This window comes from Sceloporus occidentalis, unplaced genomic scaffold (genome assembly GCF_023333645.1).
Source record: "Sceloporus occidentalis isolate IW3139 unplaced genomic scaffold, rSceOcc1.0.p SCAF_12, whole genome shotgun sequence".
NCBI lineage: Eukaryota > Metazoa > Chordata > Lepidosauria > Squamata > Phrynosomatidae > Sceloporus > Sceloporus occidentalis.
The window spans coordinates 2282802-2298077 of NW_028316992.1; the positions used below are offsets into that span (position 1 = coordinate 2282802).

The 15276-nt window shown below is 37.8% G+C and overlaps 1 protein-coding gene across 1 annotated transcript in view; it reads right to left on the reverse strand.

The window, feature by feature from the left end:
• Window positions 1–15276, reverse strand: part of NBAS (NBAS subunit of NRZ tethering complex) — a 217437-nt gene that overhangs the window by 56790 nt on the left and 145371 nt on the right. Inside the window, exons 39-41 of the mRNA XM_089478023.1 lie at window positions 11403–11479; window positions 7871–8008; window positions 538–767 (exon numbers count right to left, since the gene is read on the reverse strand). Of these exons, the coding sequence (XP_089334149.1) occupies window positions 538–767; window positions 7871–8008; window positions 11403–11479 (445 nt within the window). The remainder of the gene's footprint in view (window positions 1–537; window positions 768–7870; window positions 8009–11402; window positions 11480–15276) is intronic.

The window sequence follows — 15276 nt, forward strand, 5'->3', positions numbered from 1 at the left end:
TTAGAAAGAATATCCAATATATCCCTGTCTCATGTCTATTTTTAGACTGTAACCTACATGAGGCTCTCTCATTCTTTATAAATTACAATGAACACACTATTTATAAAATTAATAATAGTATTCATTATTATGTTGAAAAAATAATATGTACTGCAATACATATTTGATACCACTCCCATGAGTCTCTGTGACCGCTCACATTACACTGGGGATATGGAAGAGGCAACTGGCTATTCAAAAATATTTTTTTAAAAATGTGTATTTGCCAAAGACCCATATTCCAGTGAAGTATAAAATTAGCTCCTGAAGTCCCTGCTCTAATAATATACTGTGCATATATTGATCCATGTGGCTGGACAGAGCACTTCATCTGACCAGAAAGCATGGAGAGAAAAATATCCTATTAACAATTGCCTTGCAAAGCGAGGGATGAAGTCTTTCTAAAGGTCAGTGCTGTCAAAAATATATTGCCCTGGTTTGCATTTTAAATATGTCAAGTTAGAAAACAAAAAATAAGGACAGCAGGCTGTTACTTACTCTGCCAAACCTAATATGGTCTCCTTCTTGTACTGACTATCTGCTGTAAACCTCTGGACATCCACCCCTTTGCCAAGTCCCTGAAGAATCTGAGCCTGAGTGAAGTCCAAGAGTCGCTCATTGTAGTACTGGAGGTGTTTGATCAGAGTTGCTATTTCATCAGGCCAGTCAACAGTGTTGGATTGGGAAATGTGTTTTGTGACCATCTGTATTAATTCTTTGGGGTCAGCCTGTGGAATAAAATCAAGATGCATTGGAATATACAACTGTCAAGCCCAACTCACATTCTAATTCTCTTTGGATTTTCAGCATTTGGCAAAAAATCTGGGGGGAAAACCCACCTTAGAACCAAGTTTTAATTCAGGACATAGGTTTCTTTCTAACCCTCTGTCACCTTCTTCTACCCAAGATCTCTCTTTGGCACTCTTGCTACACAAGGTGCCTCTACTGGATCTTTAGGGACTCTTCACAGACCTGCACCACATTTTACCAACTTCTATGTGGTTGAATTGAAGGGGAAGCCATGGGGATGAACGGAAAACAGCTGTCTTCTAATGGTCCAAATGAACATGTCTGAACACGGATCAACCCACTAACATTTTTCCTCCACTGTCTTTCCCTTCTTCTAGCAGGAGGTAAAAAACTTTCTCTATACTTTACAGGGAAAGCCAGCAAAGTATGTAGTGTTTTGAGTGTTCCACTATGATTCTGGAGACCAGGGTTTGAATCACTGCTCAGCCATGGAAGCTCACTGGGTGTATTTGACTAAGTCAGACTCTCAACTATAGAGGAAGGCAAACTCCACTGAAAGATTTTTGCAAGAAACCCCCATAATAAGTTTGTCTTAGGATCACTGTAAATCAGAAATGTCTTGAAAGCATACAACAGCAACAACATATTTTGCAGAGAAGCCTTTACCCCCTTGATTATATAATTGCTCTGCCTTCACAGTCCAACTTATCCACCAATTTAACAGACTGACAGTATTACCAGAGAGTCAAGATCCAGCACACAAATAGCCTTACTACAGCTTCCAGTCAAGAATAGAGGTGGTTACTTAATGCACGTCTGCTTGAATCACTATTCTGGCTATTTCTCCTTCCAGTAAGCTTCTGGTGGGCATGGATAATTTTGATGCATCTCTGTATTATCATCATGTCCATCACTCCCATTGCAGATCGGCCAAGAAGAATTGCTCTGGGGCTTCAGTGGTCTTTCTTTTAAAACAAACTTGCACTTGAATATTAGAATAAATTTCATTCAGGCAACTGAGTGGGCTGGAGAGAGTGTTCTGCACCAAGAATGGGAACAGAAGAGGCTCCTGTTGGAGGGGTGAAATTATCAATCCCTCCAGGATGTTAAAGAGTGGTTTTCTGCTCTAGTTATTTTTTCCCAAATGGACCTCCAGTTGTTCACCAGCAAGAGATCTATGCAGTGGGTGGAGACCACCAGTGGGTATTTGAGGGGCAGAAAAATGCCTCTGGGCCAAGTTGGTAGCTTTGAAAAGTGCAGGAAAAGTGTCTTTGGGTGTGTGCAGAAGGGAAGAAATGGCTCTTCTCACACTATCCTCCCACCCTGATTTCTTGTGTGCTGGGAAGAGGCTTTGGAGCCCTGTTATCCAGGGGGCCTCCTAGACCTTTTGCATTTCCCAGCAAAAGAAGGCAGCCTAGCAGATGGGGCAGGTGCCATGGGTAGTGGGAATGGGGAGGGGTCTTCAGTAGTTGGAGCCTGGCTCATCTGGAGGGGAAGTGGCTTTCCTTCTCTACTCCACAGTCAGCTTACTTCACTTGCAGCTGCAGTGGTGACTCTTCAAAAGTCTGGCTTTCTTTCTTGGCCCACCCAGTTGTAATTTTCTGCTCCAGGTGAGCCACAAAGTCTTTACACAAGATTTGAAATTTTGTATTTCTTTTTTATTTTCTTTGAAATTCACAACTTATTGCGGTGCCAATAACAATTGCCAAATGATGATACTACCAAGATAGATAAAAGCATGCATGTCAGGCCTCAGGCCTTCTCTTCAGGACCACTGGGCCCCTCTAATTTGTATGGCTTCACTCCATCCCTCTGCCCCTGACTCCTATTCTGCAGATAGCTAAGTATTTGCTTGCTTGATTAGGTATTTATTTGCAGCCTTGTAATTTATGTAGATATGGGACATAGTGATTCAATGGTTAAGATGCTGATTTTGATGACTGCAAGACTGGCAGGTGGGCAGTTCAAGGCCCAGGTGTTACAGGACGGAGTGAGCTCCCATCACTAGTCCCAGCTTCTGCCAACCTGGCAGTTCAAAAGCATGTAAAAGTGCAAGTAGATAAATAGGTACCACTTTGGTGGGAAGGTAACAGCATTCTATGCATGCTGGCCATGTGATCACAGAGTTGTCTTTAACAATGTTGGCTCTTTGGCTTAGTAACAGAGATGAACACCTCCCCCTACATTCAGTCACGACTAGACAATCTCAGCAAAGGAAAAAAATTACCTTTTTTTACCTTTAGCTTTAATTTATGTAGGCTTACTTATAGGGATGCTTTTTTATATCCCACAAGTGAAATCTGAGTGTGTATGTGTAACAGGCTCTATCCCCATCTGCTCTTCTTGAGTAGGAGAAGGAACCCCCTGAATTTTATTGACCATTATCCACTAATCCATTCCTCTTGACTCAGTAAACTTGTGCGAAGTTACCTGAGCTTTAACTTGCACGGCCCCCCGCCCCCACCCTTCTGACTCTGCAGAGACTTCTCTTTCTCCTGTGAGATCTGGGAATCCTATGCACACATGCATGCATATAGGCACATGAAGAATGTGAGAAAGAGGAGATCTTAAGACAAAGTTTTTATTCTAAGCAAGTAATCTTTCAATAGCAAAAGGATACCTTGTACATGAAGACACCCTCCTTCAGATGTTATTTAGGAGTAGTTATAAAATTATAAAACTGTCTTATGTCATATTCAAGAGAGGCGAGAAAGAAAATAAGCCCTAACATGACTAGCTGAACATTCCTACTCTACTCAGAATAAGATGGTGTTCTGGGTGTTTGGATGTTCATGTAAAGGTGTAAATCTGGATTCTTTTTGTCCAGCCTATGCCCTAAGCTCTTAAGGATGGTGAAGTGACAGCATTTCCCCACCTGTCCTAAAGTTTCTAAAGTCTCATAGCACATTTTTTTTTATAATGTCTTATCTCTGAAGCATTTTGAAGCTTTCATATTTCTCCCAAACTGGTCATCCTCACTGGGCAATGTGAAAGGGGGCATCTAATTTTATAATATGTGTGTCAGCTATCTGTAAGTTCAATAGACATAGTGAAAGAATGTTAAGAGGCTACAAAATGAAATTATGATTGGAGTTGCTGAACAAGAAGTTTATATAGCAAAGTCTAATTAATTCCAGGACACTAATTACAGAACTATTTTACCCAAAGATATTTATCAGTATTAACAAAAGGAGAGATATTTCTTCTTTATTAGCGAAGATGGTTTAACTCAATATTTGTTTTATATCACACATTTTGACAGAAAGAGATAAACAATCCCTAAGGTATCTCTTCAAAATGGAATAATAGCACATTTGTGATAATACTCTAAATATACAGATAAGAAAGAACTCAGGTATTAGTATGTGTCTTCCAACCCACTCGAAATAATGTCTGGAGGTGCCTTATTTTTCTCAGGAGGAACTTATAATTTAATTGCTTTGAGTTCTGACAAATCCTTCTTAGGCAGATGAATAAAAATTAATGACAAGGACAAAGAAGGGATGCAAATTATAGCAAGATGGAGAAAAGAAATTAATTAGCTACATGGGAACTAAATTAGTTCTTTTGGAGGGGGGAAGCTGTCCTCTTTAAATTTAGTGGTCCAAACCTCCAGTGGTAATAAACCAGTACAAATGAGTGACTTTTATTTCAGTGAAGAGAAGTGTCCCTGACCCTACATTTAATTTCTTTTGGTCAACTATTTTAAACACTTATTAATACTCTCCAAAACAGTTTCTCAAAGCTTTTATAATAGCTATTTTAAAGAAGGATAAACGCAGAATAAGAACTTATATATATTTGTTGAGTAATACTGGCCTTAAAGATTTACAGATCATAATGAAATATGGTATACACATTTATAGAAAAATATTTCATTTAACTGTAAAAAAAACAAACAAACAAACAAAACAAAACCCTTGGAGATGGCAATTTTCAAAGGGCCAGGCAGATTTCATTAATGAAAAGTCAGCTTACCCACTGGGGAACTTATTAACAAATTTGAGGTATATTTCTTATTAGAAACCAAAATAGAAGAGTATTAATGTACGTTTTAAGAGACCTTTTGCATGTTGGCATTAGCACAATGTTGCAAAATTAGGTTATTAGGGATATACAAGGTTACATATAGTAGAATCTTACAATTTAAATACTGAGGAAAAACTGCATATTTTGCAAACAAAATTAATCTCTAAAAGCAAATATTAAATGTTAGCTGAAGAGCTACATTTAACTACCATCATCCTTTCACATTTGCAGGTTAAGCTTTTGTGGATGTGATTATTCACAGATTACTTTATTTGTCACTGTTTCTGCTGCTTTCCTATACATGACCAAAAAAAATGTTCTCTCTAGATCCTCCAGCATGATTTTATAGTCAACTTGCACTGTGAGTTGACCATAGAATCATGTTGGAGGATCTACAAATGCCTAGAGAAGTGTCCCCTCAGGTAATCATCATCATCATCATCATCATCATCATCATCATCATCATCATCAGTCCTATATTTGAATTTTTCCACTTTTTCAGGAATCCTGCTCCCCTAAACCCTGCAAAAGTTAAGGACTAACAGGATAGCTAATTATTATCAGTGCTTCCATTATTTATTTATTTTTGCCAATAACAGATCAACAAACAGAATTCACAGTAGTCTGCATTCACATTGTAGAAATTATGTAGTTTGACACCACTTTAACTGGCATAGTGCCATCCTACAGAATCCTGGGATGTGTAGTTTTGTGAGGCACCAGCACTTTTTAGGACCTAATAAAACTATAGATCCCAGGATTCCATAGGATGGACATCATTCAAAGTGGTGTCAAACTGTATTTGCACCGTTATCCCACAGAATATCACAGGTTCCTCTTCACAATCTCATACTACCTTAGGAGTGAATGGCCTGATCTCCATTTAACGAAGTGACATAACTGAACTGCAGGAAAAAATTCACATACACCCAATCTTACAACCTGGCTGACTCAAAGGCTAACCACATATGACTGCTTCGTATACTAATCATTGCTGTTCTGCTAGTTTGCCAAACTGGGAAGCCCATGCCTATTACAAAATCATAGCACTATTATTGCATTTTAACTGCTGTGTGGATGCATCCTAGGCAATCCTGGATGAGTATTTTGGGAGTCACTAGAGCTCTCTAGTTGAGAATGTTAAATGCCCCTTCTGAAACTGCAAATCCTAGGATTCCAGAGGACGGAACCATAATAGCTAAATTGGAACCACAGCACTATTACTGTGTAATGCAAAAGCATCCATAATGTCAGCATAACCGCACATCAGAACACAGGACATCAGCTACTGAAGAGATACAAAAGAAGGGTGGGTTACTGAATCCTTACCTTGTGCACTCATTTACACCCAAAACCTTTCCCCAGAGCTGCTAAATGATATGCAAACTTCCAATTTCACTTACTTTATTCAAGCAAGACTTGGGCAGTTAGGCAGAGCTGCTGAGAAAGTGACTTTTAATCCAGGCAGCTCCTGCCTTTTCCCTTATTTTGTTTTAATTTATTTGTTTTTAACTGCTTTTAAATATGTTTCTTTTCATTACGGGTAATTTGTTTATGTTTTTAAGTGGTACTGTTTCATTAATTTTATTCTTAACAGCTTTGAGTCCTAGTTATTGGGAAGCCAGCTTATAAATATAATTAACAAATAAAGTAGCAAATTAACATTATGTACTCTAAGACACACTTCTAGAACAATTTATTTTTGGTTTTTCTTACAGTTCACAAAATGCCTGTCTAAAATAATAGGACAAACAACATTGCCACCCCACATTAATTTTTTCATACATTAAGTAATGATTCAAAGAATTCATTTTTAAAGAATACAGCAGGAGAGTTAAAACGGTGCACTTGAGCAAGCAATTAATGTTTGGAACATATTCAAGAATCAAGCGAAGGAACAATGTAGCCACTTATTATCTCTAGGACAAACTTGTCATGGATTAAAAAGAAACCATTTGGGACATCTGAAACTTTGGATAGAATTCCTCCACCTACTTATTATGCATTGTAAAACTCTTAAGACAAACATGAGAAAAGTCTGGGGGAGGGGGGTTAAATAACAAATGATCCATCTAAAGACCAACATCCTGTTTTCATCACTGGGTAGAAAGCTTTTTTGGAAGCGGATTTCCAAAACATTCACAAGTAACATATGAAGGCAAAATCCCCCATCCATTGATTCCTTCTACATTCAAAGGCATAATGCCCCTGAATATGGAAGTTCTTTTTGGCTATAACAGTTAATAGTCTTTGACAAACCTATCCTCTGGGCATTTGTTTAATACTTTATAAAAGTTCACTAAATTAGTGGTCTTCATCCTATGGCAATGCAGTGCAATTTGATAAGGAGAAAAAAAGAAGAAGACTTTTGTCCTTCAGTCCCAGTTGCTGGCATCCCACATATCTCAGAAAACCATCAGTCTTGGGAATAATGGTGAGATTTGTCAAAGCCTTCATGTTTAGCGGCAGCACAGGTTTAGACAGGGCCTCATACCTGGTAGGAAAGCACTGGGCTAAACTGGTAAACCACACATTACCTTATTCAGACGTTGCAAGCTCCAGCTTGCTGATGCTTTATAAGTATAATGTTATGCTTCTGTGTTTTTTTAATAATTCTATATTTAATAAACGTATTTTCTCATTGACCTGGCACAGAAATTAAACTGAAAAGGCTCTAATATTCCTGATTAACATCAGACCCTTTGATTTTCTATTGACTACCTTTCAACCTCAGGAAATAGTAAATACACTGCACAGTAAAATAATGCAAAGCTCGTGACTATCATTTTAAAATGGAGAAGATTTTAAAAAAACAAAAACAAAACTATAACTGCTAGTTAATATTCATTAGAAGCACATAATCCCTTTTGGCAAACATTGCATTAAGTAGTTTTCCTTTTTTAAAAAAAAGAACACTAGATAAAATTATGACATGCAGCTTGGCTGGAATAAGCTAGTGCTCCTGAACCAGGCTTAACTTATGTCCTGGATTTATTGCATAGTTTTTATGTTGCATATTAATGTAGGGAAAAAAATAATTTTGGAAACTGACCCTGTAGAGGGGGTGGCATTCGTCCTTGAAACATGGTGCCAAGCGAGCATAGATCTGTAGGCTATAGTAATAACTTGCCAGCTGGAGAGATAAAGCAGAAGGAGCCTGTTTTTCAAAGCACTTGTTGGCATCAACCACCTAGAAGGAAACAGGAAAGAATTAACTTAGCTACACCAATGTTACAATGGCAAGCATGCCATCTCTTTAGTTCAGTGGCTGCTCTTGAATGATGATATGGAGAAACTGGTGCCAAACACATATACTCTGCTCAATGGAAAACTGGATGTGGCATGCAAACTTTTTAGAGCACATCTCCTTGTGTTATAGAAGCTTGGAGTGGGGGAATCTTCTCATCACAATTTACATCCACAGTACCTTACGTGCTGCTCTATTCTATTCTCTAACCACATGACTTTAAATACAAAATATCGTATATACACGACTATACATCAACCTCATGTGTAAGTCAAGGGCACGTTTTGGGACAAAAATTATGGATTTTGCTATGACCTGTGGATAAGTTGAGGGTAAAACCTAGGGGCATGTAGCAAAGGATCTAAATAAAGGATGAAGCAAAGCAAAACTATGTCAAAGAATTTACAAATCCCAACAGACATAACTCTTTGTACCTACTCTTAAGACTGGATGGATGAGAGAATAGAGGGGGTCAGTGCTTCCAGATTATACTCTTGCTTTTCACCAGGGAATGGTTCCTTCTTTTAAATAAGTTAAGATACAGAATTTACATGACCCCGTGGATAAGTCAACTCAGGTTTTTGGGACAATTTTTTGACCTACATTTCTAGACTTATAGTATATACAGTATATTGGCGAATGGCATGCTCTAGGGTTGTACTATAAAAGGTGCTTATCCAACCCACTCCCACCCCATGTCCCTCTAAAGTCTTCCAATAACTAAAGAAAATCTCTATCCCTAGACATCAATTTCACATGGGATAACTTTTCTGATGCCACTATCTGGTACCAAATGGATATTAAGAAAAGATAGCAAGGGTCTGTTCGGTATATTTCAGTTTTGCTGATCATCAAAAGTAAATATTATTATATTAGATTCATAGCAATGATCAAAAGAATGTACGTCTAATATAATATGATTAATATGTATGATGAGATGTCAATGAGATGACTTAGGCTGCATGTGCACTGCAGAAATAATCCAGTCTGACCACACTTTAACCGTCATGGCTCCATCCTTTGGAATCCTGGGACTTGTAGTTTGTAACGGCACCAGAGATCTCTGATAGAAAAGACTAAATATCTCACAAAACTACAAACCCCAGAATTCCAAAGCATTGAGCCACAACAGTTAAAGAGGTGTCAAACTGGATTATTTCTGCAGTGTACATGCAGCCTAAGAGGCCCTGACATAATTACCTATCAAGTTCCTTCACCAACATGTTTTTCTTACTGTACCTTCTCTGTGCTTTTTGTTGCAGTAAGTTATTTGAGATGTGGAAGCATTTCAGATGCAGACTATGAAACATTGATAGCAGAGCACTGTATTGATTAAATGATTTAGTTACAATCCTAACACGTGTTTTAGCCCAATCAATTCAGATCTGAACCTCAATCTTGATTCAGAAATCTAAATCTTAGTTCATCCCATTGGCTATAACCAGATATCAACAAATGCCTAAAACGTTTTTCTCTGTTTGTCTGTATTCTTCCTCCTAGATGAATCTTAAAGATACAGTATAAGGCGATTATACAAACAAAAGGGTTATATTTGACAGATGGACACAAGGTGTTTTCTGTCGTGCATATTTCAATTCTGATTTTTTGTAAAAATAAATAAATAAGGGAACCATTAGTAACTTAATAAAGGAAACTGATACTATTTAATGACAGATGAACAGCACATGCCATTTTAAATGGACCAGCCTTGCTCAGCTCCAGGAAAGGAAGTGCAGAGAACTTTGGGTGCAAGAGCAGTTCTTACAATTTAGGTTTTTAAAAGAGCCTAGCCCCATGTTTATTGGGGACAAATATTCTGAACTTGACATACAGCATAGATGTGGCCTTAGTTAAGAAATCTGGACAAAAATAAGCCAATTGTAGAGGACATGAAGAGAAGTGTTCTATTACTTTGAGGGTAGGTGAAATAAATGATCTGTTTTCTTATACACACACACTTTGGCGGGGGGGGCATTAATAAAAAGTGTGTATTTTATACAGGTTTCTCTAGGCAAGAAATTTGTGAGGTGACAGAAGATTAGCTGCGGGAATTACTGTATCATGCTGAATAATTTTATTCCAGCTCAGTTGGTACCAAAGTAACAGAATATACAAGAGGTGTATGCTATTGTGGTGCATATAGATGCAGAGGCAGAAGCATCTGGACATTCCTATTGCTGCTAGTCAAAACTATACCTTTTCCTCTCCCATGAAAAGAATGGGAAGGCATTTATCAGTTTTTGTAGACACACTATCTGTGTCCCTCTGAATCTAAGTTGATAATAAATAAGTTGATAAAGTTAATAAACAAGTTGATAATAAAAATGACAAGAACTGTTTCAGACTTGTGACATTTCAAACATTCAGATAAACAGATGCACATACCCAATCACCCAAATCTAAAACACATTTCTATATAATAAGGATAATCTCAATACAATCTCAACACAATCAGCAATGAGTTGCAAAATCTTTTTCTAGAGAAGAGGCAGAGGTTTTTGTTCCTACTGTACTGGAGATTATTTGGGTTTTGTTGTATGTGGCAATTTTTTTTAATGTTTTGGTTCTAACTACTAATGCCTTTATTTAATATTTTATGTTGTTATTTTACAAAACGAAAATGTCTAAATGTTGTAAGGCACCCTGTGTGGTGCTTTTGCATCAGAAGGATGCAAAAGATAGAAATGTTTCCCCCCAAAACCCAAAGAACCAACCAAACCATACCCCAGACACAGTAGACAGTCTGGTAGGTAAACATGCTTCTTACCAGATGGCCCCTGTACCTAATATTCTTTTATGTTCCACTCAGTGGATTTTTGTAGAAGTATTCAGATTCTCTTTGATTATTTTTTTTAGAAGAAAATTGTTAGCTAATATAATGTACAGTAATATTAATTGGCTCGCAAGATTTGGATTGGTTCAAAGAGACAAACTTATAACACAAAGTTTAAAAAGAGATCAATGCTAATTTCAGAAGAGATGGAAAGTGTTCTGTATTACAAGATGAACTTGGAATGTACAAATTTTGCTGGAATCGTACAGTATCATGGCTTCAAAAATTGTAATCCTCTTCTCCAACAGAAACTGACCGTTCAATGTGCCTGTTAACTGAACTGGAAGGATTGGCAGATTGAAAAGGCTGAGCATTTTTTTAAAAGTATTGTTTGTTCCCTCACCAATCCCTTTCCAAAGTATCAAACCTCAATCAAAACACAGTAGTACAGGAAAATCAACTGTTGAGCTGAAGCATGCATGCTGAGTTCAGGGAGATGATTCAGATGGAAACTAAGCATGTGAGAGATTAGAACAGAAAATAATATACCAGCAGTTAACATACCTGTGGTAGTGCAAGTAGGTAGGCAAGAGATAAGGTCATGTCATTTGGTAAAGCTTCACTGGCCAGCTGTAACAAGACTGTAGGACAGAAAAAAGAAATAAAAGAAAGCTGCAGTTACTGACTCTCTAACATTCAAACATACCAAGTTTAGTGTTTTCGTTGCTAACCATATTTCTCTAGATCTACATGGCCTGTATCCATTCAATTAAGCACTAATCAATGCAGCCAACAACAGATAATGTGTAATTAAAAAAACCCAAGTCTTTTAAAGCTTAATTTCCAGCTAGAATGTTTTGTGCATTATCAAAACGAGATGAAATAGTGCAGTGACAGATGTTAAATTGAAGGGTTAAAACATCTTTCATGCTGATTTACAGCACCTAAATCTGCTGGCTGTAAAACCAAAGCAACAGTATATGTTATGAACATTTAGTAAAACAGGCTGCAGGACAGCATGAAATGCTTCATTTCCTACAACCTGAACATCTGTATTTCTTATCACCTGCTTTTTTATGTAACTTAAGATTCAATTATTAATCAACTTTTTATCATATGAAAGAATGCAACAAGTCTTTCACTATTTTACAAACCATCACAACAATGGAAGGGCTACAGAAATTGATTATGAAAACACCCTAGTAGGTTAAGATGGTAAATATTCTTACAGTGAGAACTGGAGATATGCAACATTGGCAATTCCTTCTGAGGAATGGTGGCCATAGGAAGCTACATTGGGCAAACAGGCCAGTCTTTGCACCACAGGATAAATGGACATAAATCAGACATTGGGAGTGGAAATATGCAAAAAACTGTTGCAGAACCTTCAGAGCTCCTGGGCATTCCATCTTGGACCTCAGAAAAGTGGTCTTTGAACAACAACAACTACTACTATTACTACTACTGAGGATGATTGGAAAGAGAAATAGAAGAACTGGAATATATCCACAAACTCCAGCCCATAAATAATGGGCTGAAAAGAAACCATTGTTTCCTGGCACACTACACATATTATAACTCTAGCTAACCCCCCTCCTCCCAGTCTCATGAGGACTCTCTTGACCAGTATATATCTCCCTTCTGGTTCCCACACTACACTCCAATACTCCCACTACCATTCATATGGTTATCTAGTTGGCTTTAGACAATATACTTCCTCCTGACTCATCTTCCAGGAACCATGAAATTGTCACTTCATTTCCATAATCACAACTTTTGTACTGTATTTCTACTGCTATGATCACACATAGCCTGCTTATATAGGTCTGTCCCTGGACCAGGCATTTTATGCAACTGAGGAAGTAAAAAGTCTATGAAAACACATGCTACCAGCTTTTTTCTTTCAATTAGTCTCAAAAGTGGTACAAAATCCCTTTGCTTACTGATCTTATAAATTGGTTCAAACCCTATAGGATAGCTTTCCTATCTGTCCCAAAGATAAAAGACAAAGAATGCATTGTGAGAAAATTCTGAGCCACAGAGTGCCTCTCTGCAGCACAATTCAATGTCTGGGGCCCAAATTCATAAGTGTAAATTGCTATTTAAGGGCAAAGTGTGAATTAGCTCTTCATTATGGACAACATGGGAACTGAACCTTCATTTTTAAAAATACATGTTCATAACCAACAGTTCAAACTTATGTATGTTTATTCAGAAATAAGTGTCACTGTATTCAACAGGGCTTAATTCCCTGGTGTGCTTAATGTGTACACTACAGTTGAACTACGCCATCTGTGACATATTACTGTTATTGGTAGACAGCACAGTGTGATTACAAATTGCCCCAACACACAACAAAACAAAACAACCCCAACTAAAGACAGGGCCAAAGTCAGATGAAAGCCTTGTCAGGGATGATGGGAGTTGTTGCACATAACCTCAGGCTGTAACTCCACATCAACTTGGTAAAGCTGAACCGACCAGTTTTGGTCAGTGGTTGTTGTGTTGCTAATGTAGCAGAGTTGCAGAGTAGATGCTGAAGGTCCTGACAAACCTCTTCAAGCTCTCTCTCACTTATCCGGATATCTCCATCTCAGGATTCGTTGGTCCTTGTTCCCACTGCTTGGCACTGCTTCCAGCAGTCAAGAAAACACACAGTTTGTAGTCTAAACAAGAATACTACTTTATTCTGCTACCTGGTTAAGTACAACTAATAAAATAACAAACAACTTTGCAACACATTGTCTAAGCCCTGTAACGCTTCAAAATTCCCTCAGTTTACCAATCCACCAACCCCAACAAACACATGGACAAGACTGGCAATTATTGTTATTGTTAGTTGCCACCCACTGGGTGTGTACTTTCACATTGATTGGTTGACTTTACTCTCCCCAGACCTAAGTCCAACCCCTGACTATGATGGTCTTGCCCTTGAGACATGTTTCAGGTGTTATCAATGTTTATTCTTAAGTGACCTTGATTTCCAAGTCTTATTGCTTTAACTATCTTTGCACCTGTGATTTTCTTTATACAAGCCTTGCTATACTAAAACCTTTCTTAATTAGAAAAAATTTCTTTCCCTTTGCTTCTCACATACATCTTTTCATTTCAATTACTGCATGTCCCATGCTCCATTTCCTGACAAGCCCCTCCGAAATGAAAAAAATGTATGTTGCTTACACTGTCATGCCAACTAAGTGTGTAAACCTTTCATGCTTTTCTGTTGTTAGTGCTTTTGTGAATAAATCAGCTATGTTATGTTGTGACTCAATGTATCTCAATTCTATTTCTCCTTTTTGTACCATATCACGCACATTTTGATATCTCACTCCAACATACTTTGTTCTGTTTTTCAAATTCTCAGTTTCTGCCATTGCTATGCAAGATTGTGAATCTTCCTGGATTTCAACTGGTGTTCTATAACTTTCATTCAAATCATTCAACAATTGTTTGATCCATTGAACGTCATTGACTATTTCATTCAATGCTGCAAATTCTGCCTCACTTGTGCTCAAAGCTACATTACTTTGTTTTCTGCTTCTCCAAATAATCGGGCTTTCATTGAATTTTACTATCATACCAGTGCTGCTGTTTTTTAAAAATACACCACTGTCTGGACCTTATTATTAATATAATGTATGAACATATAAGAATCCTGTGTGTTAGAAATCAAACCTTTAAAAATCAGAGTGATTTAAAAAAAAAAAAATGATTTAAACCCCATGTTTAATACACACGCTTCAGTACGAAGCAGAATGAATATTGTTGGGAAATTATTACAGAAAACAATCATTGATCTCTGCCAATCATTGATCTCCGCCAATGAGAGGCGCCCGCAGCAATTGTTCTCCACCTTCAACACTTTGCTTAAACCTCCCTCTCCTCCTGTCTCTTCATCATTCTCTCCTAATGACTTTGCTAATTATTTCATCTCTAAGATTACCACTATTTGCTCTGAGATAGTCCCTCCTGATTCTTCTTCTGCTCATAATCTTCTATCGCCCTTGCCTAAAAAATTTTCTGCGTTTCCTCCTGCCTCTTTGGATGAACTCTCTTCACTTCTGAACTCTTCCAAACCTGCAACTTGCTCTCTTGACCCAATTTCTACTCCTCTTCTAATCTCTATCGCTCCTTCTTTTCTGCCTTCACTTCTCCATATCTTCAATCTCTCTCTCTCTACAGGCTCCTTCCTGTCAGACTTCAAACATGCTCTCATTTCCCCAATTCTGAAAAAACCTTCTCTTGACCCCTCCTCTTTGTCTAGCTATCGTCCGATTTTTCTTCTTCCCTTTCTTTCTAAGGTTTGGAACGGGTTGTTTATTCTTGCCGTCTTGAGTTTCTTGAAGCCAACTCCATTCTTGATCCCTTTCAGTCTGGTTTCCGCCCAAGGCATTCCACAGAGACAGCTCTGACTAAGATCTCGAATGACCTTAACGGG